General features: G+C 36.9%; 1 protein-coding gene across 1 annotated transcript; it reads right to left on the bottom strand.

Moving 5' to 3' along the window:
* Nucleotides 1–18,120: 18,120 nt before the first annotated feature.
* STRIT1 (small transmembrane regulator of ion transport 1) lies at nucleotides 18,121–20,770 on the bottom strand. The gene is made up of 2 exons (XM_047099377.1): nucleotides 20,758–20,770; nucleotides 18,121–18,212 (listed from the first exon to the last, which is right to left on the bottom strand). The coding sequence occupies exons 1-2, from the start codon at nucleotides 20,768–20,770 to the stop codon at nucleotides 18,121–18,123; spliced, it is 105 nt and encodes a 34-aa protein (XP_046955333.1).
* Between the last annotated feature and the right edge of the window lie 4,901 nt (nucleotides 20,771–25,671).

The raw sequence follows: 25,671 nt of genomic DNA on the forward strand, positions 1-25,671 counted from the left end.
GGAAGGCAAATTATTTGGAGAGACCTACCAAGGGTATCAATCCACTTAGGAAAATGCCTCTGGGTATGATATTGAATGGCCTAGGGGTCCAAAGAGAACTGACTTCGAGATGACTAAGGGTAGGTCCCCAGGACCTCAGGTGTTTGAATTTAGAAGACAGCTGCTTTGTGGTGGCAGCCGAAAACAAAATGGACTTCTTGACACAGGCTTACCCCAAACACTGGAAATAAGAACTAAGAAACACCAGTTAATGTGTACCAGTTGTTTGGAGCCAAGTAGTAGAAGAAGTAAGCTCAGTAAGCATTTGTTCTTGTAAACTGCTGATTCACAGCTAAAAGAAGGGTTTAGATAAATACATGTTTTATAGATCCATGATGTATCATCAAGAAAAGCTGATGATATTTAGTACACATTTTGTGGTTGCTGTCTACAAGGTTAATGATATCTTTCCATAAAAATGGAGACTTAGTTCTTAGAACTTCAAAAGACCTGAAAGGTCATTTAGTTCACTCCCTTAATTTAGCAGAGGAAGGAAACAAGGTCCAGAGAGGCTAAGTGACTCAAATAAAATCACACAGCCAGCTAATGCTTCAACTTGGTGCCAGATGTGGGGTACACAACTTTCTTCAGGTGCTATTCATTATAAAAAGTGTATGTATGTGTGTGTGTATATATATATATATATATATATATATATATATATGTATTTGTATTGTGTTGTATATATTTGTATGTATATATATTTATCCATATAAAATGTATATTTGAAAAAACATATACACACATATCTGTATCTGTTATCTATGTATGTAAAGATACATAGAGATTCAAAATGTACATTATCGTATAAAAAATTCTGAGCAGTCTTTCAGTAAAGAAATCTGTTCAGCTTTATTAAGCTCAGCTTTTCCCAAACTTATTTGGCCATGAAGCCCTTTTTGCCGTTCAACAATTGCTAACATCCATGAAACTAAATCATGGAAATTCTGCATAAGAACTTCCCTTGGTTCTATAATTATTCTATTTTGTCCACTGGTTCATTTTTTTCATTCTAGTTAATTCAAGCTAGAATCATAAATAAAAATAGGTGCTTGAATAAAACCCCACAGAGTTTCACTCACTCACCCAGCTCATTCAAGTAATAGTGAAATCCCAAGGTTACCTCTATGCAGATCTACCACATGGCACAGAACCACCCGGGGCCTCTGTATTTTCATACATTTGCAAACTAATACAGCATTTGCCTACTTTTCTCAAAGGTGGATAGCTATCACATTGCACAGATACCGACTTATTTGAAGAGAATTGTTTTCAACATTTACTTATAGACATTTTTTTGGTGTAAAACAAAAAGTGAGAATCCCACACAACAAAGCACTGTCTGTAGACCTTTAATGTTTCATAGTTTGGGCCATGAATCTTTATCTTTAAACAAAAGGAAATACAGCTTTATACCTGATAGAGACCTGTATAAAGCTTCATTCTGTTTTAAAACCTACTTTTCTGTCCTATGGCATTGTCATCTCACTGCTGTGAACTGGAAGTATTAGGCTGTCAGATGGTATGAAAATTCTTATATTCTTAAGTGTTTGTACAATCTTCTGGCTTAAGAAAAAACAAACAAACAAACAAAAAGACCTGGAGTGGCAGAGGCAGCATTCACTTTTGCCAAATGTGGCAGCTCTGTTAGGTGCACTGACCCTACTCATTTCATCCCCCATGACAGAATAACTTCTAGTAGAATCATGCATTCACCAGCCAATATTAAGGAATCATCTGAGTTCCCTCAGAATGAGCATATTTCACACACACACACACACACACACACACACACACACACACACACCAAACTCACCAGTGCCTGGAAGGCATGTGACATTGCTTTGGGCTTAAAATATACCCAGCAACCAGTATCTGAATGAGTAATTTTAGGAACCCTAAATGCCAGTCAAGGCAAGATTCTGCCCAGGCTTCATCTGTTAGCAATTTGTATTCATGTTGATTCCTCATAGTCCACGCCTCTTGAGATAGCTGCTAAATTAAATAGAAAAGTACCTAGATAAACTCATGCAATCGTCATAATCTAATACTGCTAAATTGCAACCCACGGGTAATTTAAGAGGAAATTACATTTACATCTCCAATCAATGGACCGATGTTATGACTCATTTTGTAATCAGCAATTCTTTTGACTTTGCTGATCTCCACCCTGGAATGGATATTTTTAGACTGAAGTGGAAAGGATTATTCATTGTAATCTTGCCCTTAATACTGTTTTGTGTATGTTTCCACACACATAATTGGCACTATGAGAATTGGAGGATAATAAGATTGTTAATAAGGACTAATATCTCTACAGTTCCGTAGAAAATGTGTTGAGTTTCAAAGAATTTTTAGAACTTGAAGCAATTGTCTTTGAAGAGTGCTTTCTCCCTAACTATCTGCCTCATACAATAGCCGAAATCAACTTTCGTTGCTTCATAGGTCTAGTAAATTGAGGAACTGGCTGCTTTGTATTTTAGTTCTTCTAAGACTGCTTGCAACCCAGAAAGTCGAACAAAACAGCAGGACGGTATGTGATACTACAACCAGGCCAAAATCCAGTACTTCTGCAAGAATCCATGCTTTTGGTGCTAAAGGGTTATAATAAATCTCAGTAGAACCAGGAGTCTGGCTATTTGGATAAATAATGAATACAAGGTTGGGGATATTTTCCCTCAATTTTCTTCTATAAGAGGCAAGTATAGAAATACTGGTTTCTATTGAGATTGAGAAAAATATTTTATTTCATGTAATAATTTTAAGATGATATCCTTATATTTTTTAATACCAAGTATTCTTCCTACTGGTATTCAGTATCCATTTTAAAATCACATATCCATCATAAAACAATCTTTCCAAGTCAGAGCTGTTCTGGTTTATCCTATTACCAAGGCAGCTAAAATCCACCCGTTTAAATTTACCCTCTCCTTCATTTTATTCTTCTTTACAATCTCTTAATCCTGGAAAAGGGCAGGGCTCAGTCCTTGGATCTTTTCTCTATCTACACTCACTTCCTTGAAGATATCATCCATGCATGAAATGCAATCTATATGTCAATAGCTCTAAAATTTGTATATCTAGCTCACGCTTTCCTCCAAAATTCTAAGCTCTTATACACAAACTTCTAGTCAACAACTCCACTTGCATTTTAAATAAAATCTATAACTCACCATTCCCAAAACTAAACTCTTGATCTTTCCTGCCAAAGCTGCTCTGCCCATAGCCTTGCTTTTCTCTGTTGATAGCAACTTTGTTCTCCCCACTGCTCTGGTCAAAAGCTTAAGTCATCCTGGACTCCTCTATTCCTTTCATACCTCTCATCTAATCTAAATATAAATCGAATTGGTTCTATTATCAAAATAGATCCAGAGATCCGTATGAACCCATGTTTATTTTAATATATGCAAAGACAGGTAGATACATACATAAATTTAGTACCTGTTCGTATGCAAAGCGGTAGGTAGCAGAATGACCCCTTTGTAAAGATGTCCACATCCTAATCCTTAGAACCTGTGAATATGTTACCTTCCATGGCAAAAGTGACATTGCAGATGTGATCACATTTAGAACCCTGAGATGGGGGAATTCACTTGGATTAGCTGGGTGGGTCCAATGTAATCACAACCATCCTTAAAAAGAGTCAGAGGAGGAGATGGGACAACAAAAGCAGAGTATCACAGTGATGCAATATGGATCTGAAATTCTATGATGCCAAGTTTGAAGATGGAAGAAAAGGCCATGAGCCAAGGAATGCAGGAAGCCTGTAGGAGACAGAAAAGGTGAGGGAACAAAATCTCTCCTATAGCCTCCAGAAGTAACACTAACCTGCCAACATCTTGATTTTAGCCTACTGAAATCTATTTTAGACTTTTGACCTCCAGAAGTGTAAGAGGAACTGGTGTTGTTCAAGTCACTAAGTCCTCAGTAATTTGTTACAGCAGCATAGGAAACTTAGGTTAGTGATACACACTTGGGTTAGTGATATACATCTGTTTCCTGACTCTGTCTGCAAGGAGGGTCAAGAAGCAGTGGCATCCCAGCAATAATGGGGTATAGTGCCCAGATCCTGGCTTCTAAATATCATTCTCCAATATGAGGTACCAGGGCTCCTTGGAGAAATGGCTGATTCTAGGGCTGGGGATGAGAAAATGCAAGATAAGTTTGGAGCATTTTATAGCACCAGAAAGTAAGGAAGCACTGTAAAAAATGAGGACACTTCAAAAAGGCACAGGAACAAGACCAAAAGACTTTCCAATGGCCACAGTTGGAGCAATCTGAGTAACAAAATAATCGTAGTATTGGACTATTATTCAAGGAGGAAAAATCCATGAATCCATAGTAATATAAATTAAAAATTAAATGTATAAATACATTGGTGAGAAGAGACAAATCCTCCTCACAAAAAATTCCAATTAACAAATGTGGAAGAAATGAGGGAAACAGAGTATCACCATTAGAACTCCACAGCAATAATTTCTGAGGCAAGATCCACTGATTAACACAAAACTTTAAAAAGAATCAGAATATTTGCATAGCTTCAAAGTACCTCCCCTCAAATATTTATCAATTACTATAGTGGTTTTATCATGTGTCCACAAATTGTTTGATAATCCTCCCTCTAGGAGGGGAAGCTTAATTCCCAACTCTTGAGTGTAGGCTGGACCTAGTGACTCACTTCTGAGGAATAGAAGAAACCTGGAAAATACTCCCCTCAACCAAGTGATCACAGCTGAATCACTGGTGATAAGTCATGTTGAGACCCCTGGTAGGATGCCAAGAGAAAGCCCCATCATCTCTGTGGTGGTCATCTCCCAAATCTAAAATCTTAGCCCAATTACAGGAACACAGACAAACTCAATTTTAAATTGAGACAGAGCCTAAAAAATACCTGACCACTCTTCCACAAAAGTGACAAGGTCCTGAAAGACATGGCAAAACTGTCACAGATTGGAGAAGACTGAGATACGACAGCTGATTTCAACGTGGTATCCTGGATTGGATGCTAGAGCAGAAAAAAGATACTAGTAGAAAAATTCTTAAAATCCCTATTTCTCTGTTTCTCCCTATCACAATGTAAGTTGCCTTCCATGACAGGAGGAACCTTAAAATAAAAGAAGACATTTTATCTGTTGATATAACCCTGTTGATATATATCTGTTGATATATCTGTTGATGCACCTAGCACAGTATCTGGCACATAGTGCATGCACAATAAAGTGTTGTTAAGTTGAATTTAACCTGACACATTCAGATCCCTAGAGTATGGATCAGTCTTCAAAGGATATCAGAATCCCTAGAAGCTTTCATATAAATTCTTTCTGTTCAAGTCAATGTATATATATTAAATAAAACTTTATTATTTAGACTTAATAATTATTTTCAAAATTCATGATATGTTACCATATTAAATTGCCATTTTTATAGATCAAAATAGGTGAACATTCCAACTTCATGTAATTCAAGTTAATAATTCTATGATTTTTATCAGTTCTTTGCTACTAATAACTATAACTCAGTTCCAATGATTTTTTAAACCACTTTATTGAGGTATGGTTGACATACAAAAAGCTGTATATGTTTAAATATACAATTTGTTGAGTTTAGTGATAAGTATACACTCAAAAAACCTTTACCACAATCTATGCCATAAAGATATTCATCACTTATCTTTCCTTCTTTATTTATTATTATTATTTAATGTGTGATAAAAACATTTAACATAAGATCTACCTCCTTAACAAACTTTTAAGTATACAATACAGTTTTGTTAACTACAGGACCTACATGGTACAATATATCTCTAGGACTTACTCATCTTGCATAACTGAAACTTTGTACCCTTTCACTAATTAATACCTCCCTGTTTCCCCCTTCCCTGGCAACCATCATCCTACTCTTTGCTTCTATGACTTTATTTATTTTAGATTCCTCATCTAAGTGTTAGGTAGTGTTTGTCCTGTGTCTGACTTATTTCTCTCAGCATAATGTCCTTCAGTTCATCCATGCTGTCATGAGTGGCAGGATTTCCTTCTTTTAAAGACTGGATAATATGACATTGTATGTGTATACCACATTTTCTTTATCCATTCCTCTGTCCTTGGATACTTAGGTTGCTTCTATGTCTCAGCTATTGTGATGATAGCCTTGAGAGTGAAAATATCTCTTGGAGGTAGTGATGTCATTTTCTTTGGATATATACCCTGAAGTGGGATTGCTGGATATGATAGTTCTATTTCTAATTTTTTGAGGGAGCACCATACTCTTTACTATAGTGAATTGCCAGTTTGTATTTCCATTAATAGCATACAAGGTTTCCAATTTCTCCACATCCTTGCCAACACTTTTTTTTTCCTTTTTTTTTTTTTTTAAAGACATCCTAACAGATGTAAGGTGATATCTTTTTTTTTTCACCCACCCCAGATGTAAGGTGATATCTTATTGTGGTTTTGATTTGCATGTCCCTGATGATTATTGATGCTGGGTACTTTCTCACCTTCCCCTTGGGCATTTGCATATCTTCTTTGGAGAAATGTCTCTTCAGTTCCTTTGCCCATTTTTTAATTGGGCTATTTGGGTTTTTTGCTAGTTATGGGAGTTCCCCATATATTCTGAATATTAACACTTTATCAGATATACAGTTTGCCAATTTTCTCCCATTCCATAGATATCCAAACTGGGATAGTTGGTCACCTTGACCAATGCCCATATGAAAGTGTACTGAAGATTTCAAGGTATAAGGGTTCAGGCTCTGCCAGGGCTACCACACCAGCCAGGTCTTCTGTGCAAGAGCCATCTTCCAGTAGGCATCTACTCGGGTAACCCCAGGAAAAAAAAGATGTCTCAGGGAACCCTGTGTTATGGACCAGAAAGGCCCCATCCTGCACCCATCATCCCTGTAGCCACCAGAAAAAGGGGTGATTAAGGGCTTGCTCTGAGGACACAACCATAGAGCACTGTGCTGATCCAAATACTAAAAAATTTTTTTAATTAAAAAATAGACAGCATTTTATTTTTTTATTATTTAAAAAAAATTTTTTAACGTTCATGTATTTTTGAGAAGAAAGACACAGAGCATGAGTGGGGGGGGAGGAGAGAGAAAGAGGGAGACACAGAATCTGAAACAGGATCCAGGCTCTGAGCTGTCAGCACAGATCCTGACACGGGGCTCAAACTCATGAACCATGAGATCATGACCTGAGCCAAAGTGGGACGCTCAACCCACTGAGCCACCTAGGCGTCCCTCTTAGGTAAACTTTTAAAACTTATCTACTTCATGTTTGAAATACCATGATTTAAAGAATTTCACTATCATTAAACCTAACAATGAGTTTTAAAACACGGACATGATCTTGTTTAGAGAAAGACAATAAAAGAGAGCCTATATCTAAATTTTATTTCCTCTTATAGTATAGTTTCCAGAAGCCCAACAAAGCAAATATGTTCATTAAGCTAAAAGGAAATAAAGATCTTTTTCAAGGTTTGAGGTGAAGCATATGCAAACTAGAAAGATAATGTCTTCTCTTGGAAGGGGGGAAAATGTCATTTCCTTTTCTAAACCTTCATTAGATGAAGGGAAATCAGTAACACTTGCTTTACTTACATTAACTTTTTATCCAAAAGCCCGAGAGTCCTGTACAGCAGTGATCTTAGATCAAAAAAGTGTATTTTATGTTAGTTTCTCTGCCTCCCCATGCTTTGATTTCTTTTCAAGAGGCAGATGTCTTGAATTTGCTCTTGCATATATTTCTTAACCTAATGCTAAGTGAAATCAGACAAGGAAATAAAATCAAGTCATTGTAAAAAGATCTCAAATCCTGCACAAGTCTTTAAACCTAGCTGTAGACCTGGCTTTGGTTTCCTAAAGTCTAACACAAAGCAAAGAATCTTACTGTACTATACATTTTTATTTTATTTCCTCTGGAGTTCATATATATTTAAATAAATGTAATTTCAACAGCAACTGGAATTAAAGGCACTTTTTATAAATCTTTTCTTGACAATATATTTAAAATAGATTTTTAAGTCTCATTGATTACAATGTTGTCTGTTTTATCAGACAATATTCTTTTAAATATGAATTTCAATGGATGCAAGCAGGAAGGAGTGAACTCTCCATTTGTTCACATAGTTTTCACTGTTCTCTACTTTTGGTTTTGTGTCTCTCACCTCCACTACCTTGCTGTCCCCCAAGCATGTGAATTTGTGACCTCTGAATTGTCAAGAATGGACTAATGTTCATCAAAAGCAATTAGAGCCAGATTCAGAAAGAGAGCAAAAACTGTACTTTAAAAGATATTCATCATGGGCACCTGGGTGAGAGTCGATTAAGTGTCCAACTTTGGCTCAGATCATGATCTCACAGTTCGTGAGTACCAGCCTCGCGTTGGGCTCTCTGCTGACAGCTCAGAGCCTGGAGCCTGCTTCAGATTCTGTGTCTCCCTCTCTCTCCGTCCGTTCCCTGCTGTCACTCTGTCTGTCTCTCTCTCTCTCTCAAAAATAAATAAACATTTAAAAAAATGTTTTAAAGAAACTCATGGATTTCAAGAAAAAGACTGTGTCAGGTTGTTACCGATACATGCCCAAGCTGAGATGATATTTTAGAAGTTACACAGCTTGGAGACAGAGCTTCCCAACATGAACACGTGTGCATCACAATCACCTAAAAAGACAAAAAGACTTGTTGAAAGACCATGGCTGGGCCCCACCCCCAAAGTTTCTGATTGAAAAGCCCTGGAGTCCCAGTATGTGCATCTCTAACAGGTTTCCAGATGATGCTGATGCTACTTGTCCAGGGACCAAATATTGAGAACTATTGGAATATGAAATACCCAGAGACTTGAAATAGTTTTAAGAGGAAGGAAACTTTTTTATCAAATTTATTTTTCATGTTACACACACACACACACACTTATACCCACATGGACTTTATTTTCTTTACTACATGGTTAAAATTCCTTCAGATAAAACTTAGTGGGATATAGTAGTGAATTATTGGAAAGGAATAAATAAGATTTGGAAGGATGTAGGAAGACGTGTTGGAAAACTAAGGGGGGTGGGCTTTAAAAATACAGAGTACATTGACTTGAGAGAAACCAGTCTCTACATTTATGACAACGAAGGACAATGTGGTTCTGGACACTTATGTGCACAGATGATTCATACCACACAGGTCTTTGTTCTGGTTGTTTAAAAAAAACTTTATCAATTTACTAGAAAATTAACCAGATCTCTATTACAATCTTTTATCAAACAATGGATGGGCCAGACATGGAAAAAAAAAAAAACCACAACACATCAAGTACTTTTGCTGGAAATCAGTCTAATTAACTGCAACATGATTGATGATTACTGAGCCTTTAAATTTTCACTGTTCTTCATGTCCTTCTGTAAATAGTCACCAACTCATAAGCCACCTATCTCAAGGGAAGTGGGATTCCAACCATTTTTCCAAGGCTGAGTATTGAGTTGGACTTTCTCTTTACCATTTTTTTAGACTGAGATGATTAATCAGAAGGGCACATCCTTTCACTACCTGGAATACGGCCTTCTCCTAAATTCCAGTTGATAACCGTTAGGCAAAATTACTTCAGGCAATGAATTTCAAATGCTTCTCAGTAGCTAAATTTCTTAATGTGACATCAAAGAAAAGTCAAATGTAGTTTGAAAATATAACACTGAGTTCTGCCCCACACTTGATCCTGGCCTGCTTTCCTCAAGATAATGGGTCACAACACCCTGCTTTCTACTTGGACTCTACTGTACTTCTATTACCTGATGTATTCATACACCACGCCACTTTTCTTCTCAACAGGTTTCCTTGTCACTATCTGTAGATACGCTACTAAGAGTAATGAGCTGTTGCTGCTGCTGTTGCTGTTTTTAAACCTCTTTGGATTCCTGGATGGGAGTCATCACTAAAATGCCACTGATTTATTTTTTCTCTTTTCTCTAAATTGAATTTATGTAGACATGGATTTTTTAAAAAGTCTTCCAAAGAATTACTTTTTTAAAAGTGTTTTATTTTAATTCCAGTATAGTTCACATACAGTGTTATATTAGTTTCAGGTGTATAATAAAGTGATTCAACAGTTCCATACATCACCCAGTGCTCATCACAAGTACACTTCTTAATCCCCATGATCTATTTCACCCATCCCCACATCTACCTCCCCTCTGGTAACTATCAGTTTGTTCTCTAGAACAAAGAGTCTGTTTCTTGGTTTGTCTTTCTCTCTTTTTTTCCTTTGCTTATTTGTTTTGTTTCTTAAATTTGCCATATGAGTGAAATCATACAGTATTTGTCTTTCTCTGACGTATTTTGCTTAGCATTATACCATCTAGCTCTATCCATGTTGTTACAAGTGGCAAGATTTCATTCTTTTTTTTTTTTTAATGTTTATTTATTTTTGAGAAGAGAGAGACAGAGAATGAACAGGGGAGGGGCAGAGAGAGAGGGAGACACAGAGTCCAAAGCAGGCTCTAGGTTCCGAGCTGTCAGCACATAGCCCGACGCGGGGCTCAAACTCACAGACTGTGAGATCATGACCTGAGCCGAAGTTGGATGCTTAACAGACTGAGCCACCCAGGCGCCCCCATTCTTTCTCATGGCTGAAAAACATTTCATTGTATATATATACTACCTCTTCTTCATCCCTTCCTCTATCAATGAACACTTGGACTGTTTCCATATCTTGGTTATAGTTAATGCTGCAATAACCATTCTTTCTTCAATGTCTTAGAGTTTTCAGAGCACAGTTTTTCACTCCTTTGTTAAATTTATTGCTAGGTAATTTTATTATTGGTACATAAAGGATTACTTTTCTGGGTATTCTGTATCATAGCTAAGTCCCAGGACTATGAAGCGACGTCTCTTAACTTGAAAACTTTTACTTTTTTTAAGTATTTTTTAAATTTATTTATTTATTTTGAGAGGAAGTGACAAGCAGAAAGACAGGAAGAGAGACAGAATCCCAAGAAGGCTCTGCACTGTCAGCACAGAGCCTGACAACAGGGCTTGGACTCCTAAACCTCCAGATCATGACTTGAGCTGATATTGAGTCAGACGCTTAACCAACTGAGCCACCCAGGTGTCCCGTCTAAACTTGAAAAATTTTAACTCATCACATTGTAGAGACATGCACCAGGCAACCAGAGTGTTGGACTTTCAGAGATCCCATATCAACTTCACTGTATACCTCTATCAAGATTGGTAGAAAAATGAATACATCAGCCTCGGGCTTAGTGAAGAAGAAGGGGGTAAGGGAGGGACTTTTGAGCATCTCAGAGCAAGTGCAGCTGTTCAGTGCTTTAACTACATGAAGATACAGGCTAATGGAATATAAAAATGTAAGCAATATAGATACATGCCACACCATAAATAAGACTAAGTCATTTACTGTACAAGTTCAATGCTCTCTCCATTTCCATCAATCTTAAATACACATGCTGCAAGTTGGCATCTGTTATAGCAGAAAGACTATATACAACAGCCCTGGGTTAAGTTCTGCTGAGCTGGTGACCAGCTGTGGGACTTTGCCCAAATAAAGACTTCCTAAGTCTTATTTCACACATCTGGATACACCTACCTTTCATGAGAATCAAGTGAGATAATGAATAAGAAAGCACTTTTACAACCATATCATGTAAACTATCTTGTAAACACATCGCAATGATTTTGGATGGATACCCACTTAATTGCTAATAGCAGTTACTTCTGAGGAAGTGAGCAGCACTGAAGATAGATGAAGCAAATCTGAACTTTTTACTACTGAATTGTTTGAGGTTGTCAGGAGAAGAAGGCCTTTATTATAGATGTCTCTTTTAATGATGGTCTTCATATGTCTTTGTTATTAGAACTATGCAAGGATCTAAAAACCCTTACTATCTAGGGATTACATGTTTACTTGCAAGCACTTGTGTGAATATTGCTACAGCACTTACAACATGAAAACCCTCAACTCACTCTATCTGTAGATACAGAGAAAGCTTTAAAATTCCATGTCCCTTTCCTTCTTGAAGGAGGCTCACATTTGAGCCAAAATTTAAAGTCTAGAAGGAGGCAGTTATATAAATTTAGGTGTTTGGAAAAGGGGTGGAATATGCTAGGGCCAAGAGTAGTTATTTTCCAGAACAGAACATGCAAAGTTGGCTTAGAGCTAGAAATGAAAGTAGGCAGCCCAGACATACCTGGTTAAGAGCCTTAAGTTCTATGGTACAAAGATCCTTTAATGTCAAAGGACTGACAACAGAAACCTAAGAACTTGACAATATTACATAGAAAGGGACTGAATGGAAAACCAAAAGGAGGTTAGAGAAAGAATGGAGGTTGTGCCAAGGGACACAAATGTGGAGACCAAGAAGCATGAAAATAAAATGTCACCTAGAAGAAACAAATGTAGTTGTTAATTCTTTAAATATAGGGTAGAGATTTCCTCCTCTGAAATTTGGTGCATCTTCTAGTATAGTTCAAAAAGAATCTTAGGAGCACCTGGGTGGCTTAGTTGGCTGAGCGTCTGACTCTTGATTTCAGTTCAGGTCATGACCCCCAGGGCTGTGGGATTGAGCCCTGTGTCAGGCTCCTGTCTGAGCATGGAAACTGCTTGAGATTCTCCCTCTCTCTACCTCTGCTCCTCTATCCCACTTGCACTCTCTCTCTCTCTCAGAAAAAAAAGTCTTAGGGGCGCCTGGGTGGCGCAGTCGGTTAAGCGTCCGACTTCAGCCAGGTCACGATCTCGCGGTCTGTGAGTTCGAGCCCCGCGTCAGGCTCTGGGCCGATGGCTCAGAGCCTGGAGCCTGCTTCCGATTCTGTGTCTCCCTCTCTCTCTGCCCCTCCCCCGCTCATGCTCTGTCTCTCTCTGTCTCAAAAAAATAAATAAACGTAAAAAAAAAAAAATTTTTAAAAAAGTCTTATAATTTGATCATACAGTATAGTAGAAAACAATTTGTAATTTGAAATCAGAAGACATGGGGTCAAGTATTGTTTGTACCAATCACTAACTATATAATCATGAACAAGTCTCAACATTTCTGTACTCCAGCTTGCTTATTTTCAGCATAGAGTTAATGATAATTTCTACTTCACAGAGTTGTTCACTGGAATAAATAAGAATGTATGTAAGATGTAATAAGGAAAATTGTGATATTAATAATGATTAAAATAATCTTACATTAGTTGGGCACGTAGTAAGTGTTAGACACTGTGCTAAGAGCTTCACGCTCTTAATATATCTCATGAGGCTGTTTGGTTAAAGGTAATGTTCAGGCATTCATTCACTTATTCACTTGATATATATCCATGAGACATCTTCCTGTCATGTCTAGTGAATCCTACATTGTCACACATCCTACATTGAAAGAGTTTATTACGCTCATCATGGTGAACATTTTGTAATCAATATAAATGTTGAATCACTGTGTTGTATACCTGAACCTCATATTATATGTCAACTATACATCAGTTTGAAAAAGAGGATGTGCCATTTATTTAGTGGGGAATGTGTGTGTGTGTGTGTGTGTGTGTGTGTGTGTTTGGAGGTAAGGGTGCTCAGATAAACTCTTACCAAGATGATAATGTCTAATAACGCTGAATTCTAAAATAATGTTCTTCCAATGGTTAATCAGTCGACTCGTTTTTAAATCTGTTTGGTGGGGGGTGCCTGGGTGGCTCAGTCACTTGAGCGAATGACTTCAGCTCAGGTCATGGTCTTGCAGTTTGTCGGGCTCTGTGTTTACAGCTCAGAGCCTGGAGCCTGCTTCAGATTCTGCATCTCCCTCTCTGACTCTCTCTCTCTCTCTCTCTCCCTGTCAAAAATAAATAAACATTAAAAGACATTTTAAATCTGTTTGGCAGGTTGAGACCAGTATTTTGTCTTAAATTATCACCGACTCTATTTATTTGTATCACAAGACTCTGAGAATCCAGATGCATTACTCGAGTGGCAGTGAGATCCCAACAGCTCTCAGCATGTCTGGTATCTTGATATGGCAAATAAACTAAAGCCTGCTTGCGTAACTTTGAGGAGACTCCTGGGAGAACTCCTCGAAGAAGCCAGGCTTGAGGAACTTGACCCAGTGATAGTGAATTCAGTGTGGCAGGTGCCACTTGAGTCTGTCTGGCTCTGCCCTGGATGTATGTCCTAGGGAGCCAGAGGGGAGGCTGAAAATGAAAACTAAAAGAACTATTTAATTAAGCCCTGAGGAACATGTAACATTAGGCAGCACTGCTTTAGAACTCCACAAACAACTACTTGCTCACAGACCAACATATAGGCCCAGTGAGGGCTGCCATGGGAGAGATGGGGGAAATGGGAAACCACCCACAGTGTCTCTGAGACACAGCTGGGTCCTGGAGAGGAGAAGTGGTGACTAGAGCAGGGGACATATTCATAAGCCCATGTGAGCCACATGAGACCCTCCTGGCTTCCTCAGCAGGAGGGTGCAAGAGCCAAGGAAGTTAGAATTACTGATATTAAGGTGATTTCATTACTCCCCACGGGCTACTGAGACCAGAAAAGAAGTGTCAATTCCATACAACAGGGAAATAGGAGGAGAGTGAGAGAGAATATTAAATAAAGATAAGAGCAGAAAATGAAGGGAAAAACAAAATTGGACAGATCTGGCTATATGCTTGAAGAGGTCCAAAGCAATCTCTCCATCTAATGTCAATGGGCTCCAAAGCAAGTTTCTACCTTTAGCGAGATAAATGAGGAATATGCCCAATGTCTATAACATCCTGATGAGATCACCGTGTTGATTAAACTAGGGGATTGCATTTTCTAAATGCAAATACATCCTATCCTGAGTATATCTTCACATGGTAGAGATGAGAGAAAACAAATAGGATGCCAGGTTAGAGGCTTTAAGCACATCAGTATGCAAACCACTTTTTAAGCCTGTTTCCATTTACTCTCCACTTCTGGACCAATTTTACAGAGCAGGTAACCTGTAACTCAAAACAATCTCTCCATGACCCTATTTCATTCAGCATCAAGATTCTAATCAATATTCTATTTCCTTTAATAGTCATAGGCATAAGCTCTAAAAATAACTTCATCAGCTCTATATTTGTGTCATTTGGAATTTTGAATTTATAAGGGCGTGTATGCCCAGCCCAGGGAAATTACTGAAAATGGTCTTAAATCTCCGATAATGGCCTAAATTTGAAGCCCTGGGATATTTCTGTCCTTCAAAAAAAAAAAAAAAACCCACTTTGTGCCCACTCAGGATTCGTTCAGATGATTTATAAGAAATTGCATACCCATCTCACTTTGCAAAACAGGAAATCACTTTCAAAGGAGAGCAGAATAAAACACCTTATCCATCTCATTCTCAGGGAAATTACCAACTCAAAATATTCTTTTGCTTTTGATGTTCTTTCTTTCTTTCCTCTAAAGGAATCTCAGGCTAATGTATATTTATGTTTTAAGTGGAACTACTGTGCTTGTCTAAGAAAGAAGAGGAGAAAGGGGATGTCTGAGAAACTGCAATAAGCAAAAATAAAGGACAGTAAATAAAACAAATAATAAATAAAACTAGGAAATTTCCTCAGAAAAAAAGAGAAATTCAGGTTTATTTTATTATAAGATCGATAGATGCATATTACTTGAAAACCTTATATCTGTTTGTGCACAGGGATCTCTCCTCCAGGACTTATCCTTGGGAATTTTCTCAGCTCTGTTGAGCTTGGTAGATCATGAGGAGTTTCCTTAAACATTTCAAGACTCAGTGGAATTTGTCACTTTTCCCAGACACAGAGAGTGATAAACAGCTTTCTTTAAAGTTTTTTATATTTTATGTCCTAAGAGGTATTAGAAAAGTAGTATTTCTCAGCTCTAATATCAATACAGGTCTTGGGGTAGGGGAGAGGCATAGGGTGGGTATTATGATGATGTAAGGCTAGGCATTAATTCAGTCAAAAATGTCAAGAAACAGTTAACCCATCATACTCTTCTCAAATAGGTATAACTGCACTTTGACAGAACGTACACTGAAGATTTTGGAAATTTAAAAACATATAAGCTTCTATGCCTTATAAGATCTGAATGCAATCATCTACTCAGATGTATTATTCACAGATCACTAGTCACTTCTTTGAGAATTCCAATCCAGCTTAAATTGCTTCAACATCTTTAAAGTTCAAACTTAGAACATCAAGATTGTGTATTCAAGGATATTGTAGGGGGAAAATAATTACCCTTTTGGTGCATATTTAGTAGTTGTCTAATTTGAATTATAGTCTATACGTTGAAAAGGTAAGAAATGGATTCACCAATAAAGGGCTTAAATTTAATAAAGAAAATAAAATTCACATATGTGAAAATATTAGTGGACAAATAGTACTATGTATCATTATACTTAATGTAATTAAAATATAATATAATAAATATATAATATAATATAATATAATATAATATAATATAATATAATAATATAGTGCAATTTTTTTGCTGCAGCAATAAACAGAAAAGTGGCTGGGACTTACCAATGTAAGCTGTCGTGGATCAATGTCTATATGTATCTGGAGGAATGCCTACATATACACATACACTGTAAGTGTGTTTTCCAAACTTCTATGATAATAAAAATCACCTGGAGAATTGATTTTTTTAACAGGCTTTCTCCAGACCTACCAAAATAAACTCTTAGAGAAGGAGCTCAAGAATCTGTATTTTTAACAAATGACTCAGTCAATTCAGATCAGGCAGGTTTAGAAAACATTGTGGTCCTCAAAACAATCCCATGAGAATATTATTATCCTTCTTTTATAGTTGAGAAAACTGAGGTTAGAGAGATTAATTAACTATTCAAAGGACTCCCAAGTTAGGATAAAGCAATCTGACTTCCAAAATTTTTGTTCTTTTTACTGCGCTAAGCTTTCTTTGTTCTTTGAGAAAATGATCAGGTTGGATGTGGAAACATAGAAAAATAGAAAAATTCATTTCTATTCCTCCTTTAAAACGTTACCTTCTGTTTTAAAGTGCTGGAGAAAAGAATATTGTGCCCTTGAATAAGAATGTGCATATTGATACAGCCCCCTCCATTTTATAGAAAGGTAGAATACATAATTCTGTACCTGGCTTTTTTCACTCAACACTTTGACTTGGGGATGACATCACATCAGTATATAGAGACTCCCTTCATTTGTTTTCACAGACGTCCAAGTAACACATTATGTAGCTAGAACTCAGTTTATTTAGTCAGCCCCCTGTTAATGGACCCTTGGCTTGTTTCCAGGTTTTTGCTATAACAAATTATGCCTTAATGAGTAGGCCTGTGCAGATGCCATTTTGCACTTTTACCAGTGTGCATCTGTGGGAAATGCAATATTCTTAGAAAAGGAATGGCTGAGTCAGAAGTTAAATACATATTTAATTCTGATAGATATTGACTGTCAAACACCTCTAAAAATTCTGTACCATTTTTAATTTCTAAAGGCAGTATATGAGCGTGTTTTATTCCCCACATATATAAAGTCAAACATCTTTGTTTTGTCCCAGCTACGAGGTGAGCGATGGTTCTCCAGTGCGGTTTTAATTACACTTCTTTTTCATGAGCAAGAGGGGAAGGGGAAGTTTATATTTACAGCTTATTTTCTGTGAACAACGATCTCTATTCATCTCTAGCTCATTTTTTCTATAGGGTTTTTTTTTTGGTGGGCACCCCCCCAAAATTTGTAATGTAATTTATCAAACTTTTCCCTATTGGTTATGCATTTTTAGTCAAAGTTTGGAACATTTTTCCTATTCCCAGGTTATAGAGAAATTCATCCATAATTTCTTACAGTTCTTATTTGTAGTTGGAATTTTTAAAAGGTCCTAAAAAGATTCATATGTACACCAAAGTTAACAGTTTACAAATCCAAGGTTAGAAAGTGATGTCAAACATTGCAGTTTATTTACATGAGAAATGTTTAATAATCTGTCATGTTCATGTTTTTCTTAATTCTTCTAAATGAAGTCAATCTGAAGTCTTCTTGCCTGTATGATAAAATGTTCCATTAGTAAAACAGAAAAGATTATTCCTGGAGTAACGTATGGTCTTTATGAATAAACATATTCAATTATTGAAAACTTTACCTTTCTAAGAGAAGACAACATAAACCATTATGATGCAGCCCACAATCCAGCCAATCAAGAGAAGAATAGGGACCAGAAGGTGTGATAGTGTAGATTCTGGTTAAAAATAAAGAAAAGAAAACAGAGTAGGTAGGTCATTTTGGCATCATATCTTCTGAAGATAGAGAATTTATTTGAGAGAATAAATGGAATCTGATAATATCAAGAGGAAAAAAAAATACACTCTTCAGTCACTCTCAGACATGATTATTATCTTCTGTTTTACAAAGGGTACATGAGACTCGGCTGGGTATTTAAAAGGAAAGACCTGTGTTCAAATGATAGGCTTTCCTTATACAGTTATGCGACCTTGGGCAACTCTGAGCTTGAACTTCCCTATTTGTAGAGATAATGAAACTTGTGATATCTACCTCCCTGAGTTGTTGAGAGGATCAAATGATACTGTGCATGTGCAAGAGCTTTGCAAACTCTAACCTTCCTGTGTGTGTGCCTAGGGTACACAGAACACATCCCTGCATTTGTTCAAGAACACAGCAGCTGTTTACATAGAAACCATCGAAAATGACTTTTGAGGCAATTCCTCCTAAACTAAATAATCATAATATAGGGAAAGTTATTGAAAATTGTTGTTAGCCTTCATAGCTGACTTTAATCCTAAGTATCATAGGAAAAGAAAAGCATTATACCTTATATAATCATTCTCAACTAGAGAAAAGAGATTCTATTTTCTTAACATATTCAATAGAGCAACCAACACTGATCCAACACACATAAAAGATGTTTAGAACAATGATTACTCCTGTGTCTATTTTGAACTCTAATCTGAAGAAAGCAATTTATAAAATTATCATTTTTTAAATATTCATTGTACATGCACACCACACAAAAAAGATTCAAAAAGAGCACAAAAAGACATCATATAGAATTAATGTCCACACATTAAGGACTCAGATATATTCTTAACTGGAAAGCACAATTAGGTTTTGTACCACCAGCTAACAAAGAGAACGCATATTCTTAGCAATTGTGTGCCTGTTACCATTTCTATCATTTTAAAATGTGAAGTTTTTTTTTAAGTACTATTAAAATCATCAGGAAAAGAAACACTTCTAAAATTAGGAGCTCCTCTAATAAAAGCAAACTTTGTGCAGTTAAAGTGAATTTTAATAGTTTAAATCTATCTTTCCAGGAATGTTGGCATGTCTTTTAACTCTCACAAATTCAACGGGTTTTCCTTGCTTCTCCATCTCGCTTTGACCTTGAACAAAGCATTAACCACTCATGGAAAAACCTTTCTCTTTACCTGCCTGTGGTATTGCTTTAAGTATAAAGCAAACATTGTGATATGCCCTTTACTCTCATTTGGATGAAAGCCTTTTTATGAATTAAGGTGCCATTACAGTGGGAGTACACAGCAGTAATTTTTTTGAACTGTTCATATATGCGATTTCACTTTTTTCCCAGTTTCAAAGAACTTAAAAATTAATACGAATATTCTAATTGAGCATTTATAAATATCTTATACAAGCACATTTTTGTACGATTCTAAAATTTACATATAATAAAGCCCTAAAAGTATATATCTCATTATTTTCTACTGATTGTAAAACAGTACAGTTGACTGCATTTCAACACTCAGAGTATGCCTGCATTTGTGTTCTTTTAACATGAATATTTTAAGTTTTACCATCATCTGTAGCATTGTTTTGAAATAGGAATATATAGGAACACAATATACTTTGCATAGGTCACTTATATTATGGCACAAATAAGCAAGCACAAAACTTCTTTTTAAATATGAAGAGTGATTTCAAAATGCTTCTCTCTGTCCAAATCTGAGCATGCCCAAGAGGTTATACCTGGAAGTATCCTTAAGGGCACTGTGCTCTGAAACAAGACTGTGTGCATTCAGAATCTGCTGCCACCACTTTCTATGATCACAGGCAAGTGGCTATACTCGGCTATGCCTCAGTTTCCTTATCTGTAAAATGGAAATGAAGACAATACTGCCTATCTCATGAGATCATTGTCCAGATTAAGAGCAAACAGTGTAGTGTAAAAAAGCATTTCTTGGATACAATATATATTCAGCCCCTTCTGTCATAGTAGAGTCAATCATTTTTCTTAAATATAACACACATTTTAAAACCAGAAAATAAGAAATTCAGATCTGAAGCATATCAGAAATGACTAAGTCCATTTTATTTATTTTCACTTTAGAGGCAGAAAACAGGCCCAGAGAGCTAGCAGAACTTCCCCAAACTCACATGGCTGATCCGTGGACAGCCATGAATTGAGGACAGAATCAAATGTCCTCAATTCTGGTCCAGCACACCACAACACCTCGAATCTTGTAGAACACTCGAGAATAACTGACTCCCACCTCTTTCAAAACAAGCATGAACAAATTAAGCTCTTCTGTTTGATCCTTTGAAACTACATGTAACGTACAGACATAATCCATAAATTGTACATTGAATGGCTTTTTTCGTAGCCATGCTAACATATATGATTAATGCCCATTTAGCAGAGATACCACATTCTTAAGAATAACTGAGAAATACTAAATACTGGTGAACATAAAATAAACCAGGGAGCTTGGGCCTGTCTTACCAAGAGGGTCTGATGCCTTAAATCTTACCTTTTTCAGCCATTCTTCCTGTTGCTGGGTGGGTTGGTCAGGGCCACACTCACCTCTTCGTTGTTGTCACGCACCGTCTCTTTGAACTTTAAATAGATATCTGAAGAGTGTGGCAGCTGCCTCTCTCCTGACTGCCAATTGTCTGCAGAGTGATGTAAGGTGTTGGAGAACAGATCTCCCCTGGCTCTTCTTTATCCTGTTATCATGGAGGAAGCAACGGGCTACATAAGCTAAACAATTAAAGAAGTTGAGCTATCCTAACCCAGAGATGGGCAGATTTTTAATTCACCCAATGCCTTCAGGCAACATGCAGAAAATGTTTAGGAAAGGGGGTGTACAGAGGAAAAACGGCATTGCAATTAGACAAGTTCTATCAAGGAGAGAGGGTAATCTACTGGGGGAAAAACACTTTGGAGTCGGAAAGACCTGGCTTCAAATTCCAACTGCTGTTTCTGTAATGAAGGCCAAGTTGCTTAACCTGAGTATCAGCCTCTTGAATTTTAAAATGAGAATAGTGATACCTTTCCACAGTGGAGGGGTCATAAAGAGGAGATGAAAAAGCTATGTGGAAATACAGACATTTATTACATTACAGGATGCAAAAGATAAAGTAAATTAAGTGGTGCCCCTCACTGTGAACCATTCTAAAAACAGAACATTTTAATATAAATGTACTAGAAACTAAAACAACGAAAGGCTGGGGTATTGCCTAGAATTTTCAGAGAGCAGTCATAAGCTTGTTTTTATTAGCAATGTATAAAAATAGGACATCCCATTTTTCAAAGTCCAACCTGGTTTATGTAATATGACCTAGACTGTGCTCTAGATTCTCACTGGAATAACTTTAATTTTCAGGTCTGGATGGAAAAGTTTTGCAAAATGACCCTGTGACCAACTTCTCAAAAAGTCCACCACGAGATTAAGGGTGTCCTTCTTGAAAAGACAAGAGTTGCCTGACCAAGTCTACCTCCACAGAGCTCCGAGAGGGAGGTGTCCCTGCAAATGACCACATCTCATCACTCACCAGAATCCACCCATGGTTCTCCATCTCCCAGAAAATAAAAATCTGAACTCCTCACTGAGTACCTGAAAAGCCTCATCTTCCTACTTTCCCACTTGCAGTGACACCTCAGCCACAGTGAATCCTTTGTGATATATGAATTCGGGATGAATTGATTTTTTACCTTAAGTCATATGCCTATAATTAGACTGTGCAGCCAACAATGTGGTAAGTTTATTACATGATTATGCAATATGTTTATGTTATATCATTCAAGCACAGTTGTCATCTCTCTCTTTCTCTATATACAATTTAAATATATTTTTAAAAATGCCTGGGTATACCAGACAGAAGAGAGACTTGTAATATCTATGTAACAAAATCCCCGGTAAAGTCCATTTTTTTTAATACTAAATAATTGTATATTGATAAAAGGTTAATTGAGGCAAGATAAACAGAGATAGAATGAAAAAGTGATTAATCTCACTTAAATACTGATTTTTTAAACTAAATAGATTCGGGGCGCCTGGGTGGCGCAGTCGGTTAAGCATCCGACTTCAGTCAGGTCACGATCTCGCGGTCCGTGAGTTCGAGCCCCGCGTCGGGCTCTGGGCTGATGGCTCAGAGCCTGGAGCCTGTTTCTGATTCTGTGTCTCCCTCTCTCTCTGTCCCTCCCCCGTTCATGCTCTGTCTCTCTCTGTCCCAAAAATAAATAAACGTTGAAAAAATAAAAATAAAAAATAAACTAAATAGATTAAAATGAATACCCTATCTTAAGACCAAAAAAAAAGATATTAAAAAGAAACAGTGACATACCATCCAAAAAACAAATATACATATATACTAGTATAAAACAATTTGCCTAAAGTGGTTAAAAACAGAATGTATGAAAACATTTCTACATTAAAATTACCTTAAGCTTTCTTTTTTGATATAAAATTGACTATTATTAACATTGCTACCAGTTTGAATTTTGAGGAGGAATTACTTTATAACTCATCATTTATTTTTGTTTTCTACAGAAAATGAGAGGTGGGGGGGAACTAATTCAATGAACATGAATTGCCCAGATCTCAGAAAAGAGTTCAGTCTAGAATCTCATTTCTTTGGTATCCCATCAGTAACTTTTAAAAAATAATTATAATATTTATTCAGGAAAAATGTTTTATTCACTAATAGACTGAATTCACTTTGAACTCATAAATGCAAGGGCCTCTTTTGACAATTTTCTAATCTTCCTCTTAGGGCATACCATTTAGGAATGTTTTACATTTCTACTTTGCATAAAAATTTCTTCATGAGTTCTCAAATCCCTTATTATCAAAGTGACATTAGATTCTTCCAGGGCACTTAAGGTAAAAAAGTCAAATATTTGGCTCTTTATTCAAGATAAATCGTAATTCTTCATTTTTCTAATTTTTTCTAACCATTAGTGTCTGGAATTATAGTAGATAAATCTTCACATGATAGATTAAATGGACAAATTCCTCTTAAGACCTTAGCTTACCCAAACTGATTCAAAAAGAAAGAAAATTTGAATAGACTTATAACAAGTAAAGCAATTGAAGTTATAATAAAAAAAAATGTTTCACAAAGAAAAGCCCTGAGGGGCGCCACGGTGGCTCAGTTGGTTAAGCATGGTTAAGCATCAGACTTCAGCTCAGGTCAGAATCTCACAGCTTGTGAGTTCCAGCCCCAAGTCAGGCTCTGTGTTGACAGCTCACAGCCTGGAACCTGCTTCAGATTTTGTCTCCCTGTCTCTCTGCCCCTCCTCCACTCACACTCTGTCTCTCTCTCTCTCTCCCTCTCAAAAATAAACATTTAAAAAATAATTAAAAAAAAAAAAAAAAAGCCCTGGAACAGGTATCTTCACTGGTGAATTCTTCCAAACATTTAGAGTTAACACCAATACCTCAAAAACTATAGAAGAGGAGAGAAGACTTCCCAACTCATTCTACAAGGCCAGTATTACTCCAATACCCAAACCAAAGATATTGTAAGAAAAAAACTACAGACCAATCTCTCTAATGAATATAGGTGAAAAATTCTCAACAATAAACTGACAAACAAAATCCAGCAACATAAAACATCCTGAATTACATCCCAGGACCAAGTGGGATTTAACCCAGGAATGCAAAGTCAGCACAACATTCAAATACCAATTCATGTAATACACCATATTAATAAAATTTTTTTAAAAGCCCAAAAAACAAAACAAAACAAAACAAAAAAACACATGATCATCTCACTAAATGCAGAAAAGCATTTGACAGACTCCAACCAACCAATTGGTGATAAAAGCAAACTTCCCCAACCTCATAAAGGGAATCTACAAAAACTCACAGCTAGCATCATATTTAATGGCAAAAGACTGGATGCCCCTCCCACCACCACCAATCTCATGACTAAAACAAGAACGTGTACGCTTATACTTTGATTCAATACTGTACTGGAGGTTGTAGCCAGGAGAATTAGGCAAGGAGATGAGATAAAAAGTCATCCCAATTAGAAAAGAAGAATTAAGCTATCTTCATTTGCATATAACATGATCTCATATACCAATAAATCTTTAAGAGCCCCTTCTGCACACAAAAAAACTCTCTTATTTTTTTAAATTTTTTAATATTTATGTATTTTTGAGAGAGAGAAAGCATGAGCAGGGGAGGGGCAGAGAGAGACACACACACACAGAACCAGAAGCAGGCTCCAGGCTCTGAGCTGTCAGCACAGAGCCCTATGTGGGGCTTGAAGTTGTGAACCGTCAGATCACGACCTGAGCTGAAGTCAGATGCTTAACCAACTGAGCCACCCCAGCTCAAAAAACCCACCCCCCAAAAAAAAACTCTTTTAGAAGTAATAATCAAATTCAGCAAGATTGTAAAATATAAGATCAACATGCAAAAGTCAATTGTATTTCCACACAATAGCAATGAACAGTTTGAAAATTAAATTAAAAAATAACACTACAATAGCATCAAAAAGAATAAAATACTTAAGAATAAAGAATAGGGGCGCCTGGGTGGCGCAGTCGGTTAAGCATCCGACTTCAGCCAGGTCACGATCTCGCGGTCCGTGAGTTCGAGCCCCGCGTCAGGCTCTGGGCTGATGGCTCAGAGCCTGGAGCCTGTTTCCGATTCTGTGTCTCCCTCTCTCTCTGCCCCTCCCCTGTTCATGCTCTGTCTCTCTCTGTCCCAAAAATAAATAAACGTTGAAAAAAAAATTTAATAAAAAAAAAAAAAAGAATTGAAAACAAGTATACAAAAACTATATACAGAAGTTCAGGGCAGCATTATTCATAAGGCTCAAAAAGTAGAAACAAACCAAATATCTATAAACTGATGAATAGATAAGCTAAATGTGGTATAGCCACACAGGGTAATAGTCAACCATTAAAACATGTTTTGGTACATCCTACAGCATGGTTGAACATTGAAAATATCATGGTATGTAAAAATGTCGTATTGTATGATTCTGTCTATATGAAATGTCCACAATAGGAGAAACCATAGAGACAGAAAGTAGATTGATGGTTGCTCTGGACTGGGGGAGATGGGAATGGGGAGTGATGGCTAAAGGCTATTGAGTTTTCTTGGGGAGTGATGAAAATGTTCTGGAATTAGATAACAGTACTGGTTGCACAACTTTGTGAATATACTCAAACCACAGAATTGTACACTTTATTTTTCTTAGTGTTTATTTTTGACAGTGAGAGAGAGCACAAGCGTGGGAGAGGCAGAGAAAGAGGGAGACACAGAATCCAAAGCAGGCTCCAGGCTCTGAGCTGTCAGCACAGAGCTTGATGCAGTGCTCAAACCCATGGACTGCAAGATCATGACCTGAGCCAAAGTTGGGAGCCACACAGGTGCCCTTGAATTGTATACTTTAAAAGAGTGAATTTTATGGTATGTGAATTA

This window comes from Lynx rufus, unplaced genomic scaffold, assembly GCF_022079265.1.
Source record: "Lynx rufus isolate CCGP_SWC_20201006 ecotype Redwood Valley unplaced genomic scaffold, mLynRuf1.p SCAF_5, whole genome shotgun sequence".
Classification (NCBI taxonomy): Eukaryota; Metazoa; Chordata; class Mammalia; order Carnivora; family Felidae; genus Lynx; species Lynx rufus.